The sequence below is a fragment of the Crinia signifera genome, chromosome 3 (assembly GCF_055691185.1).
Source record: "Crinia signifera chromosome 3, ASM5569118v1, whole genome shotgun sequence".
In the NCBI taxonomy this organism is placed as follows: Eukaryota; Metazoa; Chordata; class Amphibia; order Anura; family Myobatrachidae; genus Crinia; species Crinia signifera.
In genome coordinates this window covers 295,049,676-295,076,481 of record NC_139219.1, presented here as the reverse complement: position 1 = coordinate 295,076,481, position 26,806 = coordinate 295,049,676, and the positions used below count along the sequence as shown (strand labels likewise).

Sequence of the window (26,806 nt, the reverse complement as noted above, 5' to 3'; positions counted from 1 at the left end):
CGTAGTGTTCACTCAGATTAAAAACAGCAAAGGGTTTCAGGCTGAAGTTGGCAGTGATAATCGGCAGTCATTTTGGGGGGACTGACCATGATTTCTAGTTTAATAAATGTATTTGATGACTTCAACCGATTCCTATTAAATACAGTATTAACTCTTGGATCTTTAAGGATTTAAAAAACTGCTAACTCGATAATTGTCTGATAGGAAATAATCCATGGACTTGTAGGACCCAGACCACCTACCGTCTCACCAATACTTACTGTTCCATCTGTTCTCACATGCAGATTAATGAACTTCACTTGGCAATAGAATTAGAAAAAAACTGAAAACAATACATCCATGTTCATTATAATTCATGAATACATCAACTCTTACAGTATGTTAAATGGGTAATTGTTTAGTTTCCCAGTGGCCAATATATCAGATGCGATAGTGGATAGTGAGGTTATTAACAGGTAAAAAATTGCATTGAATCACATCGGCTCGGCCGATATATCGGCTGATATCGCAGCCGATATATCGGCCGCCGTGAAACTAAACAAGTACCGTTAAATGTATTTCTGGAGCCTAATTCATATAAATCACATGAATCCAAATCTTATTGGCCGCAAATACAAGTGAAATGTTACGGAGTCCTGTTATTTGATCGCGGTATGTATCAGTATTTGCATTTTACTGAAGGCATGAAGCCTCCTTAAATATATTTTGTGACCATGAACATAATAAAAGAAACACTTGTTCAATCCATAAAGCCTTTGCCCGTATCTATGTCCATGCAGCATGGTCGCTCCCTGCAGCTTCATGGTGATTATTTTGGTAATAAATAAAAGGGTAGGTTCATTGAGTCAACCCAACCAAGGTTGACATGCATTGCTTCGACCACTGAAGGTCAACAGAAGGGCTTGAATCGACACCTGAAAAAGGTCGACATGGATTTAGGTCGACACGGTCATACGACACAAGCATCAGATTGACAATGGGAAGATTGACAGTCAAAAGGTCGACATGGGATTTTTTCGAGTTTTTTGGTCCCAAATTTTTTGTCCTCTCGTTCCTTGCTGCGCTTGCCATGCTTCGGGCTCAGTGCCGCTCTACGCTTGGCACACTATTTTATTCTCTCTCCATGCCCTTGTGGATGGTAGGGCATGAAGTGCCGCCTGTCGGCAAGTCAGCTCCAAAAACAATATGTGAAAAAGCTGTTGACTGTCAACCTTCCCATTGCCGACCTAAAGCTTATGTCAACCTTATGACCCCATCGACCGAAAGACATGTCGACCTTTTCAGGTGTCGACCTAAGGCCTGCAAACTTCCATTGTTCGACCCCAATGCATGTCGACTTTTCCTATTTCGACCTAGTGACCGTACACCAATTAAAATATTATTACAAGTGGGGACTTCACAAGGGCTGGTAACATTAAAGCTGCTTTCACATTGCATAAACGGCATTGACCCGGTAATTTGAAACGTTTAAAAAAAAATGGTTCAGACAGCCTTTACCCCTTTCACACCACATAGCTTAACCGGTATATTACCTGCCCTTATTCTGATTGACGCGGACTTTACCGCGTACTTACGGATCGCGTCTTTACGGCGTCTGCGCATGCGTGGAGAACGCTACGCGCATGTGCCACGCCTTGACTCGGTACCAGTTCGGGCAAATCCCGTCCAAAACTGTTCACCGCTATCAGTCGGGAAATAGGGGCGTATTATGGGCGTCATGCGGAATGACACATGGGCGTAGTTTCAAAGTGGGCAAAACGGGGCGGAAACATGGGCGGACACGGGGGAGTACACTTATGTTGGGGGGCGTACATTCGGATAGCACTCCGAATGCACGCGAACAAAAAGGGAAGAAATGTGCGGTGTCCACAAGTGTACTATTGCTTTGCGGACACCACTCGTTCATGCGGTAGGCGAACGTACGCCTAATGACTACAACCATTAACACCTGAACCCAATAGAATCTACTCCTTTACTCATTACTCACTAATAGGACGCTTGTCAGTGCTTTAATAGAAACCATTGCACTTCAATTGCTGTAAGGGTTAATGTGTGCAATGCATGTGTTAGGCATGCTTGTAAGGATATATTGGCATCTAATTGATTCCAATTCCAAATAAGAAGTTTTTTATGAGGATAGGTAATTGAATAAGTGGGTCATGTGATGTATTGCAGAAGATACATAATAGTGGGTTGTTTGGCGTAAATACTCCGCTTACGTGCGGTAGCACCGCTTGGCTCCCGTTCGGATGCGGTATTCCCGAGCATACTCTGTAATACTCTGTAATACCGTGCAGAATCGGAGTGTTTCTCCCGCACACGCATGGTTTGTATGTCGTCCGTAAACACGCCCTGTTCTTAAAGAGTGAGTCCGTCCGAATGCGGAGGACCCGTGGGCGTTTCTACGGACGATGGCCGCATGCGGCAAAACACCGTGGCGTGCGGACCGCTCCGTAAGAATGCGGGAATATCCGCACCAACCAGAATAAGGGCCTAAGTGCGGACTGAAAGGGGTATTACCGTTTCAATGCTGTTTTGTCCCATCACTTTTTTAAACGTGTAGGATCCTGCTTCTACCACGTTTTAAAATACCGGTATTCTGTAACCCAGTGATTTTCAACCTTTTTACCTTGCGGCACACTAAATAACATTATAAAATGGCCAAGGCACACCATGAGATCCCCACAGGGCAAAACACATTGGTCCCCACAGGTAAAAAACTATTGGCCCCCACAGGGAAAAAAACGATCATAGTGGTCCCCACAGCTAACAAGAATAAAATGCATTGGCCCTTTAAATGAAAAGAAGAGACCAGTAAATACCAGTTGAACTGGTGGTGAGTGTAAACTGGTTTGGGCATCTCTAAATCTGGGGGCACACTTGAGAACAGCTCAAGACACACTAGTGTGCCACGGCACAGTGGTTGAAAAACACTGCTGTAACCGGTAAATTGACAACAGAGCTTTCACATTGCAGCTGTCCCGGTTTTAAAACGGTAAAAAAACAGCAATATACCGTGTTAAAGCTGCAATGTGAAAGTGGTATTAAAGCAACACTGTTTTTGAGATTATGGCATCTGCCTTATTTCCATGGGTATAATTTCCTTTTAATAAGTCAATTTAATTATTGCAGAATTCTGCTAATTGGAGGCATGAAAAAATCCTTTCGAATGATAAGGAATTAATTGTTAGGTACTGCCTGGTCAGCAGTGTAACATTGTAACAAATAGCTTGCTAAATGCGTTGAGAAATACTAATTCTTTTGTAATCACATGTAGCAATGTTTAGAAAGGATCCACATTAGCACAGCAGCAATTTGTAATTAGATAGATATTACTCTGCTTTTATCTCATTAGCTGTTGAGTGAAAGGCAGATATTGTTTTTAATTGTAGGGTTTGGTTTGTCTTATTTTTTTTTTTCTTTAACAGATTTCGTAACTGAAAGGTTAAATACGGTTTCCACATTTTGTAGAACTCAAGGCGTAAATGCAGATGACAACATACTGACAACTAAAACTGCTATTATTTAGAAAAGAGATTGATAGACAAATAAAGAAGCAAATAAAATAAAAATATATATATATAAACCATGATGGTACTTGTGTAGTTTCACGGTGCCCGATATATCGGATGCGATATCGGCTGATATATCGGATGTGATATCGGCCAATATATTGATGCGATCCGAAGCGATTTTTGACCTGTTCATAACCCCACTATCCACTACGCATGGAGTTGATTTTATATAGTGTGGCGAGCGCACCCAGCGTGGCGAGCGGACGCGGATTACTGCGCTCGCCACACTATATAAAATCAACTCCATGCGTAGTGGGTAGTGGGGTTATGAACAGGTCAAAATTGCTTCTGATCGCATCAATATATCGGCCAATATCACATCTGATATATTGGCCAATATCGCATCCGATATATCGGGTGCCGCGAAACTACACAAGTACCAAAATGATTTATGTTGAACTGTATCTATGGTTACAGCCTCTCTCCATTTTATAATAAGTCTGTGCTATTATAAAGTTGGGTACACACCATATGGTAAGGTCCTTGAGCGATATCGTTAGCAATGTTCCTGGTACTCCTGGTGATCAATGATCAACTGCATACACAGTATGGGCAGCACGGATGGTGTAATGGTTGGTATTACTGCCATGCAGCACTGAGGTCATGGGTGTGGAGTTTGTATATTCTCCCCGTGTTTGCATGAGTTTACTCAGGGTACTTCTGTTTCCCACAATTCAAAAATATACTGGTAGGTTAATTGGCTCCCAACAAAATTAACCCAAGAATGAACATGTGAGCATGTGGTAGGAAATATAGATCGTTGGGACTGATGTGAATGTTCAGTTATTCTCTGCAAAGCGCTGCGGAATATTGTGTGCGCTATATTAATAACTGTCATTAGATAAATAAATACACACTGAATTATATCGTTAAGGACGTCACCCAGCCCCAATACGGAACATGCAGTCAAAAATGAGCCGCATGTTACGACGACGGAGGACATCATTAACAGCCTGCAGATGGGCACATTGTTTACAATATAGTGCGACCACACTAGGGGATATGCACAATATATCATTAACAATATAGTTATCATACATATTGTTAACGATGTATCATATTGTGAGTACTACTCACCTTTGCTGCCCTTAAAATTATTAAATTTTTGGTACTTATGTAGTATCTGGGCGTCCGATTTAGAAATCGGATCGGATAGCATCGCATCGCATGCGACCAAATCGTATGCGATGCGATGGTCAAGATTTTTCCATAGGATTCAATGTTAAAATGGTCTGAGTCCATTTTAACATAGAATTCAATGGGAAAAAGAGGTCATTTTCCTTTCCCCACTATCCAAGTGGGCATGGAGTTGGATATAAACCTGTGGCGAGCGTAGCGAGCCACCGAGCCCGAAGCGTGGCGAGCATAGCGAGCCCCGTGAGGGGACACAGAATACTTTTTAAGAAATATGCGTCCCCTTGCGGGGCTCGGTGGCTCGCTGCGCTCGCCACGCTATATAAAATCAACTCTATGCCCACTTGGATAGTGGGGAAATGAACAGGACCTTCTTAACATTGAATCCTATGCAAAATCGCATCGAATCGCATCGCATCTGATTGTATGCCTTAAGGTAAGGCATACAATCACAAAATCGGACGCCCAGATACTACATAAGTACCAAATTTTTCTGTACCTGTATAACTTAATTAAAAGAAAATAAAAACTTTAAAATAAGTAAGAAATGATTTCCCCCATTTTCAACATAGTGATGAAGTGGAAATATAATTGATCCCATTTTTAGTAAAAAGAAAAAAAATGTCCATACAGTATTATCGGCATATTATAAACAACAGAGCAGTAATGTCAGCAGGTGTGTTTGCCCGAGTGGAGCAACACGTTGATTGCACTGTTCGGCGTCGTCTAGTGGCTGTTGGCAAGTAATGCACTTGGATTCCCCCCATAGAGGTAAAAGGGGCAACATACCCATAGAAATTATTTTATGATGATGGTAGCTGGTACGTAGTTTAAAAAAAATACAATATGTATATTTAAATCTGTATTGGAATTGGAAGGGCAAGCAGGATGTAAGTGCTTACTGTATATTGGCAGATAGTTCATTTATTTAAACATACAGTAAATATATATCTCTAAAATGTTCCTTTTTTATAACATAAAGATTCTGGAATGGCCAATACGGCTTCATTAACTGTTCAGGTGTGTTGACCATATAGATCTAGACATATATGACAGACAGGCGTTCCCAGAATGCTCTGTGGATCTTGCCGCCAGAGCCGCCACTTCCTAACTATACTCCACTTATTAGACAGGAGCAGCTGAGATATTTTCAAAACTAGAACTGCAGTTTTTTTTTTAAGTGACAAAAATAGTTTTAAGAGTCTGTGCTCATGTCTGCAGGAGCAGGAGAGCATGTGGAGCGAGCGAAAACCTATCCACCGAAACAGCTGTTGTTTTTGTATCTATACATTTTCTATGACAAAATGTGTTTATTCAATATTCTTTCTCATACTCTGAAGAAGTATGAATTTAGGGAAATCGCATAAAGATTTCTTGCATAAAAGGTTTTGGGGCAGAACGGAATGACAGCCTTAGGTCAATGTGCCATTCACAGATCCAATCTTCTACAAAATGTACAGTCTCTGAGTAGGGCCATGGTATCAGTGGTGGGAATTGTTGGTAGTACAGGTTGAGTATCCCTTATCCGTAATGCTCGGGACCACAAGTATTTAGGATAAGGGATTTTTCCGGCTTTTGGAATATTTTTTTTAACATACTGCCCGCGCACTCGCGCAATGCACCCCTGGGACCGGAGATGCCACCGAGAGGATCCTTAAGCCGCCATGGACGCCGGGGGATGTGGTAAGTATTAAAAAAGGGGCGGGGGGGGGAAACAAAAACAAAAAGACCCGAAATATTCTGAAAACCACGGGATACTCAACCCGTACTTATAATGTTAAGAACAAAAAATTTTTGGGGTAATTATAATTAATTACTACTGCATTGCAAATTTCATTTGAAGGTTATTATTGACTTGACATTGACATTAAAGAATGATGGTTTAGTTTAGACATAGCATACAGTACAGTACAGCTTGTTTGTAAGATATTGGGAAGGAATACCCTAAGATCTGCAGTCAATGTTTAAGTGCGCGGTTGGACTGGCCCACCGGTGAGCAGAGAAAACCCATGGTGGGTCCCACTGCCTAAGGGGCCCATTACTTTTGTTAATGTCAGGTTTCAGACTGTACACTCATATTATACATTGTTACTTCATTATTGTATATATCTATACATGGTGTCCAATGGATGACCAAGCCTCTGTGGGGACAGGCCACAGCCCCTGTGCTAACTAGCCACACCCAATAACCATGGGTCACTATCGCTGTATTACCCTGTTATGCCCTTCATGGCCCAGTCTAACACTGCTTGAATGGCACAACTTATGCTAATTGTCAGGTAATTAGACAGGTAGCTGTAATACAGTATATGGGTTTAAAAAGAAAAAGTGAGCAACAGACATAAAAAAAAATGTGCAAATCTAATTGTACGGAATGGCACATGACAAATGTACAATATAGGGCCTTTTTAGACTGATCTGACTACATGTTAGAGCTTCCTTTGTTTTCTGGTTCTTTAATATGATAATTAACTATAACAGCGTATTGTTAGTTTACCCACTCATTGCATTCAGTCAAGGTCCTTTATTACGCACTGAGCAAGATCATTGGCACCAGACTCCATCTTTATATGTGAATGACATCAATGGACGCATCTGTTTGTGCTTGATGTCCCATTGGTATTCAGGATGACGTCATTTGGTGCGCTGATGGAATGCAGGCAATAGGAGTAAGGGAAAAGATGAAACATGGTATAGGGAAAAGAAGTAACATAAATAAAGCGATGCTGAGCATTATAAACAATCGAGTATCGCTCAGAATGCTCTTGCAGCCCATCTCCCCATGTGTAGGCCCTTTAAACCTTAACAAAAGATAAAGTGGAGGGTGAAAGAGATAAAGGACCAGCTAATTATCACCTAACATTCATTTCACAAACACAGCCTGTAACATGGCAGTTAGGAGCTGATTGGCTGGTCCTTTAACTTTCTTTATCACTCTCCACTTTACCACTTGTTAAGGCTTAATACATCTGACCCAATGTCTATGAAAACAAAAACCCATTCAGGTGGGGCCAGGAGTGTTAAATGGGCTACAGTGTAAAAATCTGGTAATCCATTAGGACACAGTTCCCAAGTGACCACTAGCTGGAGGAGGACTAGCTACATAGGGGATACATAGGGGATAATTCAGCTAGCCCCACAGATTGGCAAGCATTTAAACGGCGGTCGCATCTCAAGTAGCCACGGCGGCTGTGACAGACCATTGCGGAGGCAGCAACCTGTCATTGCAGAGACTTGGTCTATTTATTACGGAGGCCAGAATGAAAAAAAATGCCTTGGGATTGGCATCAATAATTGCAACAAATAAATAAATTTAGTTGTTTTGATAGATTTTGGCAATTTTTATCAATTATCAATTTTTCTTTAATCGATTTTTAAAACAAACCAAAATCCGAATCTGAAACAAAACACCTGAAGATGGTTTTGTTAAAACCAAAACACAAAAATGAATCCAGATTCAAAACCAGGTTTGCAGCTTCTTCTTTGTGGCAGGTTCTGTAACTGACAAATACTGTAGTCAATGGGGGGGGGGGGGGTCCTATTCTTTTATCCAAAAAATACTCATAGTGAACCTATAATCTAGATTGCAAAATTTACTGAAGAACTCTCAAAAAAACATATAGGTTCCTTTAGTTAATATACCTTTATGTGATTGTGATGCCTCTATAGTTAATGTTGAATATGTCTATTTTATTATCATTCACCTTGATTTACCTATATTTTCATATGCAAAACCATATTATGAAGCTGGTGTTTCCATGAGAACCAAAATCCTCTCTTTGTAAAAGACGTGTATTTAGAATAAGGGCAACAACAGCTTCTGAACTTCATAATAACACTTTGGGGGTTATAATGAGTCTTCGTAGTTTGATTACTAGTTCCTGTGCTTTTAGTACAGATCCCTAGGCTATGCGTGTTATTCCTAGGAGGATGAATTAATCTACCACAATATATTATTTTTGTTAGAAATATGGAGTTTTCCTGAGGCTGCGTATTCACTATAAAGGTATATTGTTCAATCGAGCGCCAAACAATACATTGATAGCAAAATGATGTTCATAGACTGTAAGCTCGCGAGCAGGGCCCTCCTACGGCTATGTCGGTTTGGGTACTCTTTACCTAGCACGGCGCCCACGATTTTGATCGTGGGCATCGCAGGTAAAAAAATCGCGGGCATCGCGGGCATTGAATGCACTAAAAATCGGGTGCGACGCGACCGACGCGATGCCCGCGATTTCCCATAGGGAACAATGTTAAATGTCTCAATTGACCCGATTTTCATGTTCAATGCCTCAATTGACCCGATTTTTCCATAGGAAACAATGTTAAATGGCCCACAGAGGCCAAATAGCCACCCTGAAGTGTGAAATGGCCCCCACAATTGTTAACGCCACCCCACGATCAACGTCAACCCGAAGTGTGGCGAGCGCAGCGAGCCCGCGAGGGGCGGCGGTACGCGTCCTACGACCTTTTCATACCCCCACTATCCACGTCAGCGTGGAGTCGAGAATAGAATAGTGTGGCGAGCGCAGCGAGCCACCGAGCCCGAAGCGTGGTGAGCGCAGCGAGCCCCGCGAGGGGACGCGGATACCTTCACAGGTAAACACGTCCCTTCGCGGGCTTCACAGGTATCCGCGTCCCCTCGCGGGGCTTGGTGGCTCGCTGCGCTCGCCACACTATTCTATTCTCAACTCCACGCCGACGTGGATAGTGGGGGTATGAAAAAGTCGTAGGACGCGTACCGCCGCCCCTCGCGGACTCGCTGCGCTCGCCACGCTTCGGGTTGACGTTGATCGTGGGGTGGCGTTAACAATTGTGGGGGCCATTTCACACGTCAGGGTGCCTATTTGGCCTCTGTGGGCCATTTAACATTGTTTCCTATGGAAAAATCGGGTCAATTGAGGCATTGAACAGGAAAATCGGGTCAATTGAGACATTTAACATTGTTCCCTATGGGAAATCGCGGGGATCGCGACGGTCGCGTCGCACCCGATTTTTTAGTGCATTCAATGCCCGCGATGGGCGCCGTGATAAGTAAAGAGTACCTCGGTTTGTCACTACCCAGTTTGTTTCATCACCATTTCCTATTGCAAGGCGCAATGGAATTTTCTGTGCTATTTAAGAAACTGTCAATAAATAAATAGACAAATCACGTCAGCCCTGCAGCACAGAGGATGCTTGCATGTGGTGAATGGGCAATCTGAATAGTACAAGTACACTGGTTGCAAGAACTATAGATAGTGACATCACAATTGGGTGTGCACATTTAAATCCCTCCCCCCCCCCCCCCCCCAGTTGTGATATCTGGCTCAATAAATTGAGCTAACCTAATAGGCTGCTTTGTCAGTGTCAGTCAGCCGAATTGGTTTTCTAGGGTGTACCCAGTCTAATATTTCATTTAACATACATACAGTATCCTATTTTTTTTTCATATACCCCTTTCACACCGCACTTGTTAAACTGTATATTGCCATTTTTTTTCCATTTTTAAAACGTTTCAGGCTGCAGTGGGAAAGCACCAGAGATCATTTACAGGTTAAAGATAACCGGTATTTCAAAACGTTTAAAAGCACGTTTCAGAGACGTTTTTTATGCATTGAGAATGGATCTGAAACGGTATTTAGTAAAAACAACAGACTACAGACCTGTTATAGGCTGGCTGCCTTGAAACTTGTTCAGGGGATTAAACGGGTTGACTGATGTGAATAGTATTTAAACGGTATTTAAAACAGTAATCTACTGCAATGTAAAGGCTCAGACCCGTTTTAAATACCGTTTCAAAATACCGTTTTTTAAAACGTTTAGGCAGTGTGAAAGTGGTATTAAAGTACAGATGTAGCAATCATTATATTGACATCAGGTGTATGTCATGCTGTAAGAAATTAAGTTTTACGAAAACATATTAGTTGCATTATTGAATGTTTAAAGCATTGCAGTCTGTTTAAATTAGAATTTTTTTTTTCATGCAGTACCCATTTTCTACCACTAGATATATTTAAGTAATTGACCTGCCATGCGCTGGGAACCCCACTGACATAAAAATAGGGAAAATATGACTTTGAAAAAACTCCAAATATGTGCAGCATAACATCCATAGCCCCTATTGAGAGTCACAAATAAAAACTGCATTCCTCCCTCTTGAAAAATCCTGGGCTCTTGTACAACCACCATGGGCTCTGGGTGACAAAAAAAATGGACCATAGAGTGTCATACTAATCTATCTATTTATATATTGATAGGGACTGGGGATGGGGTAAAGAGTTAGTGGGCTAAAAACGGTCACAGCTCAAAGTGAAAGTAAAAACTGTCACAGCTCAAAGAGAAAGTACATCGCAAAAGCCGTCATTTTGACGGGCTTCCAACTAGTACTGTATATAATAAACAGTAAAGGAAAAACACACAAAGATTAAAAACATTAAACATAAAAGGCTGTGTTACTACTTTGTGGGGCATTCAAATAGCTGCGATTCTGCTGCTGCCCCAAAGAAATGGGAGTTTTTTTACAATTTTTTTAATCACACTTATTCATTCGAACATAAATACCCCCCCCCCCCCCCGACCCACACACACACACATGGATAGATAGATAGATAGATAGATAGATAGATAATGGCTACTGTTCTTTATGAAAACATCTGCAGAATCATAATGCATTAATGGCAATTAGCCACTTACGACTGGCCGAGCAGTGAAAGCTTGCCTGTGCTAATTCAGGTCAGCCATTGAGCCACAGATGCTCATAGAAAGTAGTTGTGCCATTTAATATGTTCTTTTCCTTATTATTTTATTTCGATTGGATTACAAGCTTCCTGGAGTTTTAAAAGAAGACAGAAGATCGAACAAAGAAGACTGATAATGAGATGGTCATCCAGGTTGTTTCAAGTGTATTTTACTCCAGTTACAAAATTGTTAACCCTTATGTCTGAGTCTTTCATTTACATATTCATTCTACAGCATATTAATGAGTTTTTTAAATATTGTTTATATGGGGGTAATTCTGATTCTCTCGGAAAGGCACAATCACTCTCTAATGCAGGCATGTCCAACGTTGGCCCTCCAGATGTTTTGAAACTACACATCCCAGCATGCTTTGCAATAGTTTTAGCATTCTCTAATAGCAAAACTGTGGCAAAGCATGCTGGGATGTGTAGTTTCACAACATCTGGAGGGCCAACGTTGGACATGCCTGCTCTAATGTTTCACTGTACCGGCCATGTGTACTTACACGTGCATGGCTTAATCTTTGAGACAAGCATATGCTACTGGCAGGATCAACCAGGTAGCTCTCGGGTCAACCATATGCACTGCAGGTGGGGCTGATGTAACATGTACAGAGAGAGTTAGATATGGGTGCTTTATTGTTTCTGTGCAGGTTAAATACTTGCTGCTTTGTTTTTACACTGCAATATAGATATCAGTTTCAAGTACAAACCCCACCCAAACGTAACTCTCTCTGCACATGTTACATCAGCCCAACCTGCAGTGCATATGGTTTTGCCCATTAGAGAGTGATTGCGCCTTTCCGAGTGAATCAGAATAACCCCCTATATACTGAAGTGCCAAATGTCATGGGTTATATACCAGTATATAACGGTAATGGTAGGTTGCACCATCATACTGTGACATCTTGGAAATGCCCAGACCTGCATCAGCTGTAACCTGACATCTCATGAGTCAGCAGGACCACCAACTAGGCTGCTCATGGCAAAGTGATGTGAATTATTGGAGCTCAAACAGGCCATGATAGTGGGTGCCCAATGGTTGGCACAGTCTATATTTGAAGCTGTTCAGACATTCAGCCTTTCTCGATCTACAGTGTCACGTATACCAGCAATATCTCCTGGAAGACATTACCACTCTCCAAGGACAGTATAGTGGTCAACCACAGTTGCTTTCTGATCATGACCAGCAGTGTCTGGGTAGAACTGTCCAGGGTAACAAACAAGCAACACCTCCACATTCAATGAAGGAGGCATCAGGCACATATCAAGCAAGTTTTCATGTGTTATGGGAGCAGAAGACCCACTAGAGTGACCCTGTTATCACTAGAACACGGGATACTGAGCCTCACATGGGCTTGTGACATTGCTAATTGGACCTTGGAGGACTACCAACATGTGGCATCGTCCATTGAGTCATAGTTTTAGTTGTTTTGGGGCTGATAGTAGGGTTCTGGTGTAGTGCAGTAGCAATGATGCCATGGATCCCAGTTTTTAACCAGGCACATGCATGCTGGGGGTGGTTGCATAATGGTGTGGGCATGTGTCATGGGTTAAGCCTACTTGTCTGATGTATAACTCATTGATGTCGCAGTGCTTGGAGACCATTTATAGCACTTCATGGACTTCATGCAACCCACAACAACATAATATTTCAGCAAGTTAATGCACCTTGCCATCATTCCTAAGTTGTCCAGAAGTGGTTTGAGGAGAATTCTGAACAGTTATGATGAACGGTTTCTCCGCTACGTTCAACCAAAATGAACCCAATCGAGCATTTATGGGACACGGTGGAGAGGTCCATTCGCCTTCAAGATCCTGCACCTACAGATATCAGGGAGGTGTGGAAAGCTATCCAGACGGCATTGGTCAGCATCGCTCCAGAAGTCTTCTGTCCATTTGTGGAATCGATACCACATCGAGTTGTTGTTGTCTTGCTAGAGGAGGTCCTAAATAAAAGTCACCTATCCAATGGCTTTTGGCACTTAAGTCGTACATCAACTGTCATTTGAGTGTGTTTTATTACATTTGCACATAAGACTTTCATATACTGTACCATCATTTATATTTTTTTATTATTCTTTCCCACTCACACAAGAATCTTAATACTGTACTAACACCTACCTTATGCTTGATATATGGAAGTCGCTGTGTAACACATATAATGTATGTGTATATAAAATATTCAGATGTGTCCTCCCTCATCGTTGCACAGTAGCAGTCAAATTAAAAGCCCTTCCAGTCGTTTCTAGTTCTAAACGCACTTACTAACATTGAGCATCTTTTTTCCAGAAATTGCTTCTTATGTGCATCATGTGCAAATAAAATGTAAAAACAGACTATGCTGAGTAAAATGATGTACAATATGTGAACATTGTGTGTACGACTGCAGCCTGATCTGCATACAAAATGCTACATTGCAGTGTTTTACTGGATACAGTTTTAATCAGAACTCTGGTGATTATGTGAAAACAAATTCTGCCTAGTGCATGACCTCTTCCATACTGTTCACATAGGTTTCTTGCGCCTTCATATGGGGAACTGCAAGAGTCATCGCACACCCAGATCTGCACCTACTGTCACAGTGCGGCTTCTGTGAATGCGCAGATCTAAAAACATTCGATCTTGCCTACTTTGTGTCTCCTCTCAGGGAGAAAACCATAGAGGAGATTCTCTGTAGCTTTTATGGGGGGGGGAAGGGGAACCATGCCCCCATTCCAGTAAATTCTGTGATTTACGGCTCTTCAGGGAGGGGGTTGGTACTAAGGGCCATAACTAGGCTTGGGTTACGGGGTCAAGTGACCTAGGTGGTGGTTAAGGGGGGGGGGGGCAGTAATCCGCTCACTAGCTCACACGATTTTTGGACCCTCACGGCCATTCTGGGAGGGTAGGGAAGTATGCATTAGTGATGTGGTAAACTTCAGGTTTACATACAGTATGGGGAAAATTTACTAAGAATACAAATACAAAAAATTGTATTCGTATTCTTGCTACGAATGAATACGACTGCATACGTCGTATGCAAAGTCGTGTTCCGGAGGGGAATTTACAAAGCAGTCATATACGACTGCTTTGTAACAAAAGCAAAGCCAAAATGAATGTTTTGGCCGCGGGAACTTATATAATAAGTGTCCTTCGGCTGTGACATTACCCTGCTGGCTGGTTTGGCCTGGGGCTGGTTCTTAAAATACGGGGGACCCCTAGTCATTTTGTCCCCCGTATTTTGGGAACCAGCCTCGGACCTGGAGCCTGGGGCTGGTTTTAAAAAATCGGGGAACCCCTATTTGTCAGGTTTCCTGATTTTTTATTACCAGCCCCGGTTCTTTCAGCCTGGTGCTGGTTACAGCTGTGGGGGGGACCCCACGCTGATTTTTTAAAATGTATTTATTTCTCTATTTTTTACACTGAAGCCTGCACGGATCTGACTGATCCGTGCAGGCTAAAGCCAAATACGACAGGAAAATAAAGTGTATTTTCCTGCCTTATATTCGTGGCAGTTTTACACTAATTAGCGGCCGTATTATCAATACGGCTGCTTAGTAAATCAGGAACCACCAAATACGAATTTCCTATCAATATGAATACGAAAATTCGTATTTTTGGCATAGTAAATGCCAAAAATACGTATACGCCAAAAAAATCGTATTTTCGTACGAAAATACGATTTTTTTTTCACTAATTTATGTTAGTAAATTTCCCCCTACATATCTGAAACATGCCCTGTATCCATTTGATGAGCAATATAAGAGACAGGTTCCAAGCTGACTGCTCCACCAGCAGCAACGGCAGGATATGAGATGTCCATTTCGTCATCAGAGGAGACGCTTTTACGAGTTGTCCGGCGCTCCATCAGCAGTCACAGTTATGGCCATGTCCTGGAATAACACAGGAACATTTTCAACACAGACATCAAGATTTCCTTTACAACTTCTCCGGGAATCTTCTTGGTGTCTTCAGCGGCAGTGTTCTCCTTTACCACCTTAGCTTACTTTTTAGTGGAATTACAATAGGCACACAAACCATTCTAATTACTTTTGTCAAATATACTATTGCTACGCATTTAGGGACTGATTCAGGTTGGCTTGCTAGACAGCGTACATTTGCTGCCTAGCAAGCCCATAAATGCCGCCCGCCGCCTGGCCGAAGCTCCTCGGTACCATGAGAGGGGATGTGTATGCGATAGTCGTTGACCATCGAACGATTTCTTTCCCCTTTGGTAATAATAGTCAGTCTATACTGACTTTCATTTCCATCGCTGATCGCTGAAGATGGGGGGGGGGGGGGGGGGCGCTGTCGTCATGTGATGTCGGCTGCCCAACCCAAGCAGGCATAGCTTCTACAGGGGAACGCCCAGCATTTTTATGGATGCACAATGAAATAGAACCATTTGTACATTTGGAATGTCGTCCTCTAGGCAGTGGCAAACGCAGGATTTTCAGAAGGGGGTTTCCAGAAGGGCGGAGCAAAGCACGGAGATGGACACTTAGGTGACCCAGTATATGCCGGGTCAGTTAAAGTATTATAGATAGACCAAATGTATATAAATAACAATAATAATAATAATAAAATCTACACACACACACACCCATATATATATATATATATATATACATACATACATACATACAGGGGCGTCAACAGCAGTGTAGACCCCTGGGCATAGCAATGTATTGGGGCCCCTACCGATCCTCCAGCGGAGATGGGGTGGGAGAAGGGGGCATTGGGCTGAATGAAGGGGCCCTGATACATAACTTCCAGGGTGGTAGAGGATGTCTAATACGATGGCTGAGAAGCTCTGTGCCCCGCCAAAAATCCAGCAAGAAAAACCTGGGATTTTGCAGGGGCGGCAATGAGATCGCAGCATTACATTACGAGGGAAGTCCAGAAACAGAGCATTGTGTCCCTCCTGAAGAGGGTAATGTTGGGAAGTATGCTTGAACTGTTGGTAGATCTTGAGGACAGCTTTGGCCACCCCTGGTCTATAGGTTCAAGCAGACTAAAGGCCCATACACACTGGGTGATTTTGAGCTGAAAGATGCTCAAACATGCGGGGAAATGTAATGTCTAATACGCAGAGGAGGGGCGTATAGTGGAGTGGGCTTATTATTCATAATTTTCTGGTGGGAGGACAGCTTGCTTGACTGCAGATATCTCCAGTTCCCGGAAATAGATTTCTTAGATCCCACCAAATGGTACTGGGGACTAGGGGATCAGAGTTCAGGAGGCAGAGCAATCTGCCAATGAGTATACAAAACTACATACCAGGTGTGTGGAGCTGGAGCAGTAACCAGCTGCTGGAAGGCTGATATCTCTGGTTCTGGGTAAAGTAGAGACAATCTAGTGTCCATCAAAGGGGGAGAGTCCCAGCTTTTGGAATATACCCTCAGAAAAACTCTAAGTCAGACAGAACCTGAAATATCTGACTGGGAAGAGCAATTAACAGGCTTGGATGGGGACCACTTCTTTGAAGTCAGATATCTCTGGTTCCCAAGGGCCGATTTTTAAAATTCTTGTACCCATGGAAAGAGGGGACCCTCAGCTTTCAGCCCAGGGCCGTTAGACTCCTGGGGGGGTTTCTGGGTACTCAGAAACCCCCCCTGCGTGCGCTACTGCTAGGCATTATGGATAAGCAGTTTTTCCAAGAACAGTCCGTACCCCTTGTATCCAGAAATGATGGAAATCACATTACCATCGTTTCCAGTAACCCAAAACACAGCTTTAGTTGGGTCCACGCAACTCTGAGTAAGTTAGTATTTACAGTAACATACTGTAGTATTATTATTATATTATTAATGTAGCAACCTGTAGTACAACATAAAACATTTGCTATGCCTGTATTATGCCAAATTAACATTTTTATTTTACAATTTTATAATTGGTCACCTGATTTTGACCTTTTATGATCTAATTTGGGCATTTAAAACATATTTGAAAGGTGGCAAAGCTGGTAGTGCCTACAACTTTTTAGTTCAACCACAATTCAAAAAAGTTGCAATATATTGATAAAATGACTACATGTACTTACAGTTTTCTCTCTACATTATCCAGTCGCCAGGTCTACAGAGTCTAGGTTGACAGTCAATAGGTAGACACCAAAAAGCCGACATGAAAAAAAAAGATGAATCGGTCAACATGAGTTTTTCCCTTTTGTTTTAATTTTGTTATTTTACTTTGACACCATAAAAATTTAAAAAACGTATGTCTACCCTTTGATGTGCCTACCTTTATCATGTCAAACCTTTGCTTGTGCCGACCTTTTGTCAATGTCGACTGATTGCATGTCGCCATATTTTCAAAGGGTTGGGATCATTTGGTCTACAGCATGATGGTCGACACCATTATGTTGAAATGGGAAAAGGTAGACATGGGTCTAGGTCGACATGGGAAAAGGTTGAAAGGTCATTAGTTCGACAGGTCATTAGTTCGACAGTGTCTAGGTCGACAGTCAAAAGGTCAACATGGGGTTTTTCACTGTTTTTTTTTACCCGAATGTCAACACAGTCGACAAGGACACAGTTTAAAGTGCACAGCATCCCCTCGCATTGGGCAAACTTTTTTATTCTCCCACCACGCCCTATTGAAGGGTAGGGCACGAAATACCCCCTGTCAGCACATGTCAGCTCAAAAAAACAGTGAAAAACCCCATGTCGACCTTTTTACTGTCGACCTAGACACTGACGAACTAATGACCTGTCAAACTAACGACCTTTCGACCTAGAACCATGTCGACATTTTCCCATGTCGACATTTTCCCATGTCAACCTAATGGTGTCGACCTAATGACTGTCTACCATCATGCTGTAGACCAAATGACCGCATCCCTTTTTAAAATGTCAACATTTTGTCAATAATGGCCTTTTGCATGTCAACCTCTTAGCGTCGACATATTGATGGTCTAGCTAGACACTGTAGACTAGGGTTGGCCAAACCGGTCCTCAAGATGTACAAACAGTTCACATTTTCCAGACCACCTAACTGGTGCACAGGTGCAGTTATTACTAACTCACATATTTAGACATGTGCTGCATTCATTTCTAACTGACACATTCTGCAGATCCTCTTGGTGATCCGGAAAACATGAACTGTTGGTATATCACCAAGACCGGTTTGGCCACCCCTGCTGTAGCTCTTTCCATCCTCAATCCTTGGTACTGGAATGTCAAAACTGTATTATAAGTGCAGTATCAAAGACCTCTTGCTGTGCAATATATATATATATATATATATATATATATATATATATATATATATATATATATATATATATATATATATATATATATACGGACTTAAACATAGTAAATTTCTGTTTTCTACATGTTTTTATGACTCCTGTGTCAATTTATTGTTACATTAAGAAATACCAACAGGGGAAGATGACTGTAATTACTGGGAGTACAGTATGAGAAGTTACGAAACGTGTGCCACAAGGAAATACAAGTGGGCATGGTACAATACCTACCAATTAGTGCTGAGTGCCGTCACACTTGCTATGTGAAAGTAAACAATTCCTTTTCTTTACTTAATGCACAATGATATTACAAATCATTTCACAGATGTCTGAAGTATACCTAGGGGGTGAGGTTTACTAAATAGAAAGCATTAAACATACAGTAACAGTACAGTAGTAAATATACAGTACGTCAATTTATTACATTATTATGGGGTTCCCTGTTCATTTATATGAATGGGGGTTTTAAGCTCATACGTGAAGAACAGAAAATTTCCATTAGTTGTGGAAGTGAACAGGTGGAAAGAGAGAAAAATGCTAAGTGCTATGCTATCACATTGTGGGCGGGATGCTCTAACATCCGCCGCCCCTCTCCGCCAGCGACAGCATTCTTACTAATCGCATATGCACTAACATATGCGATAAGTAACGCAAGGGACAGCTCTTGTGATAAGAGCTGTCCTTTGCAATGAAGCGCCGTCCCTGGACTTCCAGGTCTGAGACCCGGGAGTTCCTCTACTAAAGCGCAGAGCGTTGGCTCGGCCGCAAGGCATGCTGGGAGGAACGCGTGATAAATCTCTCTGACAAAGCTGCGGTGAGAAGCCCATATGCTTGTACAGGGTAGCCCCGACGGAGGGGCTTTAGAGCATACAAAAATGCAGTAAAAACCTTGATAATGGGGTTTTTACCACATTTTCGGTTTAGGGCATCCCGCCCAGTAACACTGTACTAGGTGGTGTGGATACAGAAACAGATCACTACGTTCAGTGACTACTATATGCTCTAGTATATAACCAGTGGCGTAACTACTGTTAGGCAGCCCGAGCTGCCGCTTGGGGGAACAAGCGGCAGTGGGGTCTGTGTGGGCGCCGGCACCCGCTCAACGCACTGACATGCTGCTGCCTGCCGCTGCCCACTGGCTGAGCAAAGGAGGCGAGTCAGCCGAGGCATGGCAGATACGACCAATCCCCCCCCCACTGATTCAATTGACTGTACACAGAGCCAGCTATTGGCTACTGTGTACAGAATGGGCGGGCTGATGGGTGGGCAGGCGGATGGGCATGCTAGGGCGGCCTGGGATGCATCGGAGTCAAGGAAAGCAGCAGTGTCTGCTGGTCTCTCTTCCTCTCTCCTGCTTCACCTTCTCCATTATGCGTGTGACGTCATCACGTCACACGCTGGGAAAACACGCTGCAGAGGAGCCTGGGTGGGAGGGGTGCCACAAACTTTTTGGCAGGGGGGGAGCAAAATTTATAGTTACGCCACTCTATATAACCGTTCTACATTCTGTAGTTCTGTAAATGATTAATAAATAATCCCATGGGCCAGATGTGCAAGCTCAGTGGCTGTGCGGGATGCCAACCGAACGCAGATGTTTTTTTATTTTTTTTAAAGGGCAGTCATTTATGAGGCGTGGTTTTAAAAACCCATGCCTCATAAATGTTCGTCAGGTACTGCTTTCCTAGCACGGCGCCCACGATCTAGATTGTATGTGTGGGGCTGATATCTCAAGCATCTCATGCATCTTATGTGTTTGTGCGTCATAAGATGCATGAGATGATGCAATCGATGAGATTGACGAGAATTTTACATTGCAAGCATCTCATGCATCTTATGTGTTTGTGCGGCATAAGATGCATGAGATGATGCAATTGACGCAATCGACGAGATTTTTTACATTGGAATCAATGTAAAAAAGCCCCAAAACCCCAATTTTAATTGCTAACCCCCCCTCATGGGCGAAATGGTCCTCCATTGTTAACGCCACCCCACTATTGACGCCAACCCAAAGCGTGGCGAGCGTAGCGAGCCCGCGAGGGGCGGCGGTACGTGTCCTCCGACCTTTTCATACCCCCACTATCCACGTCGGCCTGGAGATGATGTTATATAGTGTGGCGAACGCAGCGAGCCACCGAGCCCGAAGCGTGACGAGCGCAGCGTGCCCCGCGAGGGGACGCAGAATACATGTAAAGTAGACCGCGTCCCCTCGCGGGGCTCGCTGCGCTCGCCGCGCTTCGGGCTCGGTGGCTCTCTGCGCTCGCCACAGTTTATAAAATCAACTCCACGCCGACGTGGATAGTGGGGGTATGAAATGCTCGGAGGATGCGTACCGCCGCCCCTCGTGGGCTCGCTGCGCTCGCCACGCTTTGGGTTGGTGTTGATAGTGCTGGTGGCGTTAACAATGGTTATTGGGGGCTCACGATTTTTTATCTCATGGATCTCATGGATCTCATGCATCTTATGGATGCATAAGTACCTTAAACTTAAGGCATACAATCAATGAGATGGGCGCCGTGCTAGGAAAGCAGTACCGCTCGTCATCTTGTACAGCCACCGAGCTTACTGTGCATCACTCCTGGACCCATGTGTTTTTTTTTTTACTTTTTTGTATATGTTAGTATACTGGCAGAGAGGTATGAATATACCTCCCGGGTGGGACGCAGGAACGTTCCCAAAAAACGGGCCGTTCCCACGGAAGGCGGGACAGTTGGGAGGTATAGTTTTATAACAGATAACTAAACAGACACATTAAAAAATAAATTTAACAAGAAGTTAATCAGTCGGTAATGGTCACTTAGGAAATGCAAAACATGTGGGAGAGACAATCTACTTGCACAAATGCACTAATTCTACACCTTGAGCACTCATAGGTACAATGCTGCTACTTTACAGCTTCAATTCTAGATTTACGCTTATCTCCTAGAATACACATCAGTTTAGCCGTATACATATTTACATCAAAATCAAAACGGTGATATTTTTATATATAAAACTTGAGGGCACCGGAGCAAGATAGTAAGTCAAAGTCCTGAGTGACGAGTCCAGCCTATATGTTACTTTTGTGTCTGTATATGCTTCTTACAATACTCCAAATGAATTTTCGGTACTTGTTTCCTAGAACGGCCACAACGATTTAGATCGTTGTGGTCGTAAGATAAAAAATCGGATCGGTCGCATCGCATGCGATTTGGTCGCATACGATGCGACCGATCCGATCTGCCGATTTTTCACCCGATTTTTTTTTTTTTTACACCAGATTTGTTTAAATTGCCCCCCCAAATGTTAATAAGTGTGCTAGACCCCACGATAGACGTGAACCCGAAGCGTGGCGAGCGCAGCGAGCCCGCGAGGGGCGGCGGTGCGCGTCCTCCGACCTTTTCATTCCCCTACTATCCACTAGGGCGTGGAGTGAGAATATAATAGTGTGGCGAGCGCAGCGAGCCACCGAGCCCGAAGCGTGGCGAGCGCAGCGAGCCCCGCGAGGGGACGCGTCTAACTTCACAGGTATACGCGTCCCCTCGCGGGGCTCGCTGCGCTCGCCACGCTTCGGGCTCGGTGGCTCGCTGCGCTCGCCACACTATTATATTCTCACTCCACGCCCTAGTGGATAGTAGGGAAATGAAAAGGTCGGAGGACGCGCACCGCCGCCCCTCGCGGGCTCGCTGCGCTCGCCACGCTTCGGGTTCACGTCTATCGTGGGGTCATGGCGGGCACATAAAAAATGTGAAATGGGTCATATTGGCCCATTTCACCTTTTTTATCATTTTTCCCTATGTGAGATGGACTTAATCAAGTCCATCTCATCTTGTGCCATTATAATGGCACAAGACCGACCGATTTCAATGTTAAAAGATTTTTTAACATTGAAGTCTATGGAAAAATCGGGTCAATCGGTCGGTCGCATCGCGGCCGATTTTAATTGGTCGCGACCGACCGATTGACCCGATTTCTGTCAATCAAATGGAAAAAATTGTAAAAAATCGGCCACATCGTGAGGATCGTGTCCCTTAATTAAGAGCCACGATCACTCACGATTGTGGCCGTTCTAGGAAACAAGTACCGAATTTTCCAATAAAAGTGAAATTTAAATGTGCAAACGTAATGTTCAGTACATTCTGAATCCCAATAACTGGCATCCGCTTAGTACCCCCAAATTTGTATTCCAACAGATGGAACTTGCGCCTCCATCACGCTCATGTTTCTTCATCACCACTTACATCTTAGTAAACAATCGTTCACAACAAAACTAAATCTGCACTTAGCCTGTGGATTAACAACTGGGGACATTTAGCAAAGAACCCCCCGGAATCGCTTCACCCCTTTTAGCATACACACGGTGTTGTCCGCCTTCATGTGCCACTATTGGGTTCTCTAGAAAAGCCTGGAAATTGGAGCAAAGATAGGAGAATATTATGGCACTTTTGTGAATTGCCTTCAATTAAAGCAAATCTTTGATTTGTTGGGATGCATTTATTAAGCGGTGGATTGCAAAATCTAGAACAGCAATCATGTTGAAAGCATAACTTTGTGTGAAATGATTGCTGCTTTACATTTCAGGCTTAAACACACCACTTAGTAAATCTCCTCTTGTTGTTTTGGATTTGGGGTCTTATTCAGCAAGGCCTGCAAATCTCGGAAAATCGATAGCCGTCAATTTCCATAGCCCTGCCAATGCACGTGTGTAAGCATTTCATCTGCAGTTTAAGTAGCAATGGGGGAGCAGCCCTACTGAATGCAGCTCCTAACTGTTATGTAACAGGCTATGTTTGAAAAACTGAGAGTTAGGAGCTAGTTGGCTTTGGGTGAAATTTAATAGGATGAGAAATTCAGAAAAAAGGAGATTTGGTAAGAAATCTCCAGGTTTTTTTTTACGTTTTACACTTCAAAATCAAACTGGTTATTGCAATGTAAATGGTTGCCGCTTTTAAAAAAAAATGGAGATTTCCTACCAAATCTCTCAATTTATGAATCTCTAATTTCACTCTTCATCTCCTTCCACTTTATCGCCATCCAAGGCTTACTGTAGTTAATAGACTTCTTAATCACTAGATGCTTGTTCTAATGTTGTCCCCTGCTGGTCACATACTGAATACTATTACAGAAGCTCTGTTTTGTTTTTGTTTTTTTTGTTTTTTTATGGTCTAACTCTTCTTCTTTTTTTTTGCCTATGTGAACACCTTTATCTATCTCTCCACCTACATTTACCTTTGAGAAAGCAGCTCATCCAGTCCAGGGTCAGAATGTATATATGTCACATTAAGGAGTTTAAAGACATCAAGGGGGGGATTTAATAGGATGAGAGATTTAGAAAGTGAGAGATTCCTTACCAAATCTCTCCCTTTCTGAATCTCTCCTCCTATTAAATTTCTCCCCTTGTGTAAGATTGCAGCGTGAATGTGTCTCTAACACAAACAGTATGTCCCCATAGAATTTATGCTGGGTTATGTTGTAAAGGCGTAAATTCTGTTAATTCAACTACAAATGTCTCTTAGTGTTCTAGCTATTTTTCTCTGTTCGCTTTTTTAGACCATCACCCAATGGATTGTCACAGTTCTCGAATAATGCACGACACAGAAAAGGATGATAATAATAACGATGAATACGATAATTATGATGAACTGGTGGCCAAGTCGTTGTTGAATCTTGGCAAAATAGCCGAGGATGCAGCATACAGAGCCAGGACGGAATCTGAAATGAACAGCAATACTTCTAATAGTTTGGAAGATGACAGTGACAAGAACGAGAATGTGGGACGGAAAACGGAGCTTAGTTTAGATTTGGACAGCGATGTTGTGCGGGAAACAGTGGATTCCCTCAAACTGCTGGCACAAGGACATGGTGTAGTACTTTCAGATAACCTCAATGACAGGGGCTATATGGACAATGCATGCCAGGAAGATACAAGAAATATGAACTATCTGACGTTAGGGAAGCCTATGAATAACGGGCATGCAGAAAAAATGGTAGAGGAGAGCGATGAGGAGGTGTGCTTGAGTAGTCTAGAATGCTTACGTAACCAATGTTTCGACCTTGCACGAAAACTTAGTGAAACAAATTCTCACGATAGAACTCAACAGCAAAACATGATCATGAGAATGCCCAGGTCAGATGAAGACTATTCCGATCGAATGCCCGACAGGAACTATTCAGACATGATGAACTTGATGAGACTCGAAGAACAGTTGAGTCCCAGATCGAGAACTTTTTCTAGCTGTGCAAAAGAGGATGACTGCATTGACAGAGATGATGACACTACCTCCATCACCTCCGACAGGTCAGAAGAAGTCTTCGATATGACGAAAGGTAATCTTTCACTGCTAGAAAAAGCCATAGCACTGGAAAGCGAGAGAGCAAAGGCAATGAGGGATAAGATGGCCATGGAAGCTGGAAGGAGAGACGGCATGAGAATTTGTGATGACCATACAATGAGACACCTCTCAGGGGAGGAAAGAAGGCCAAAGTCCAGCGATGGTCATGTCAAAAAGCCATGTTATACAAAAGGTAATATTCAGTTGTATTTTTAAAGCTTTGTTAAGACAAAGGTTTTATATATTTGTTAGTGGTATTTCAATCTGTTTTTAAAGCTGTTTTTATAAAGTTGCAGCCTCCCCCCCCCCACACACACACACACACACATTTAGGACCTTATTCTGATTGACTCACAAGGACAGGGGGGGGCAGCTGACATCCGGTGATGTCAGCTGCCCGCCCCCGCATATCCGTCACAGCCTCATTAGCCTGAGAACGCCCAGCGTTCTCATGGGAACACCCATGAAACGCTGGGTGCTCCCATATCCTAATGGGGCTGCCCGGTGCCGCCCCCCCGCTCTTCTCCGCCCCCTGCTTGCCATGTAGGGTGTGTGCACCAGGCGGACCGAATGTTCGCCATGGGTGCACAAACCCTGCGTCTGCACATACACAGAAAAGCGCCTGTGCAGATGCACAACATCGGTGCTCCGTGCAAATGCACTGAGGACCGAACGGATCTGAATAAGGTCCTTAGATGGAGCTAGTGACATAACAAAGTCCCTTTAGCCTTTTTGTAGTCTTCCTATTGACTAAATACCAGCATTCTCATCACTATTGGTGAATCCAAAGTGTTAAATTTACTAAAGCTTCTAAAAATGAAAAGGGGGTGATGTTGCCTGTAGCAACCAATCCGATTCTTTCAATCATTTTCTATGATGCAATAGATAAATGATAGGCAGCCTCTGATTGGTTGCTATGGGCAATATTACATCTGTTCATTTTTAAAAGCTTTAAAAAATGTACCCTAAAATATCTTACTCACTGTGCATAGGTGATACTGGAAGTACATTGTAGAGATGTGTTTTGACAGAATTAAAATGCTCATTATAAAACCATATAAATGATGGGTGATTGATGAATTCTCATATTCAGCTTTTTTCAATATGTATTGCTATGAGTTTATAATGAGCCTTGATGTAGTGTACAGCTAAGGAGGGATGGATGCGCAATTCGAGTGTCTCGCTGTGTATGTGAGATGCACAAATCTAGTGTCTCTAAATCACTTGCAACAATATGCAATTAATTCTTTTTATATTAATTGATGATCCCATTAGCCCCTTTGAAATAGATATTTTCGAGTCTAGAACAAGTAATATATTCAGCATTTAATTATAGAGAAATGTTCTTTTTTTTTTGCGGAAACCAAGGAGAAAAGATATCATGTCTCAATCTTTTATTAAAAAAATAAGAATGTAACACAGTATGTAATTACCTGGTCCTGCCGAACATTAATTTAAAAACAAAAAAATACATAAAAATGATGATAGGGATTTATTTATTTTAATGTTTATAGACTGTACAAGTGAGTGCACACATTCTTCAAATGTCGTTCATGAAAAACGCAAAACAGCAAACTTTAATATCATCCTAGATCCAATATAGAATCTTTAACTCATAACTTTAAATAGTGCATATACTGCATAAATGGTTGTTGAACCAATTGAAAACATCCACCTCCTCTTCCTCCTTAGGGTTGTAACAGAGGTGGAACTACCATTGGTGCAGCAGTTGCCATGCATCGAGTTCTCGGCCAACTGCTATCCATGTTACCCTCTTCCTATCTCCCACTGGTTTTCCCTTTCACACTGTGCCTCCCCCTGCCACCCACTGCAATGTTG

The 26,806-nt window shown here is 42.7% G+C and overlaps 1 protein-coding gene across 15 annotated transcripts in view; it reads left to right on the top strand.

The window, feature by feature from the left end:
- The window catches only part of MYT1L (myelin transcription factor 1 like), a 461,092-nt gene that overhangs the window by 343,953 nt on the left and 90,333 nt on the right, over window positions 1-26,806 (top strand). For 14 of the 15 annotated variants that reach the window (XM_083178476.1, XM_083178474.1, XM_083178472.1 and 11 more), the window contains one exon: window positions 24,186-25,160. The exons of the other annotated variant lie outside the window; for it this stretch is intronic. In XM_083178476.1, coding sequence (XP_083034602.1) covers window positions 24,186-25,160 — 975 coding nt within the window. The remainder of the gene's footprint in view (window positions 1-24,185; window positions 25,161-26,806) is intronic. 15 annotated transcript variants of the gene reach the window in all.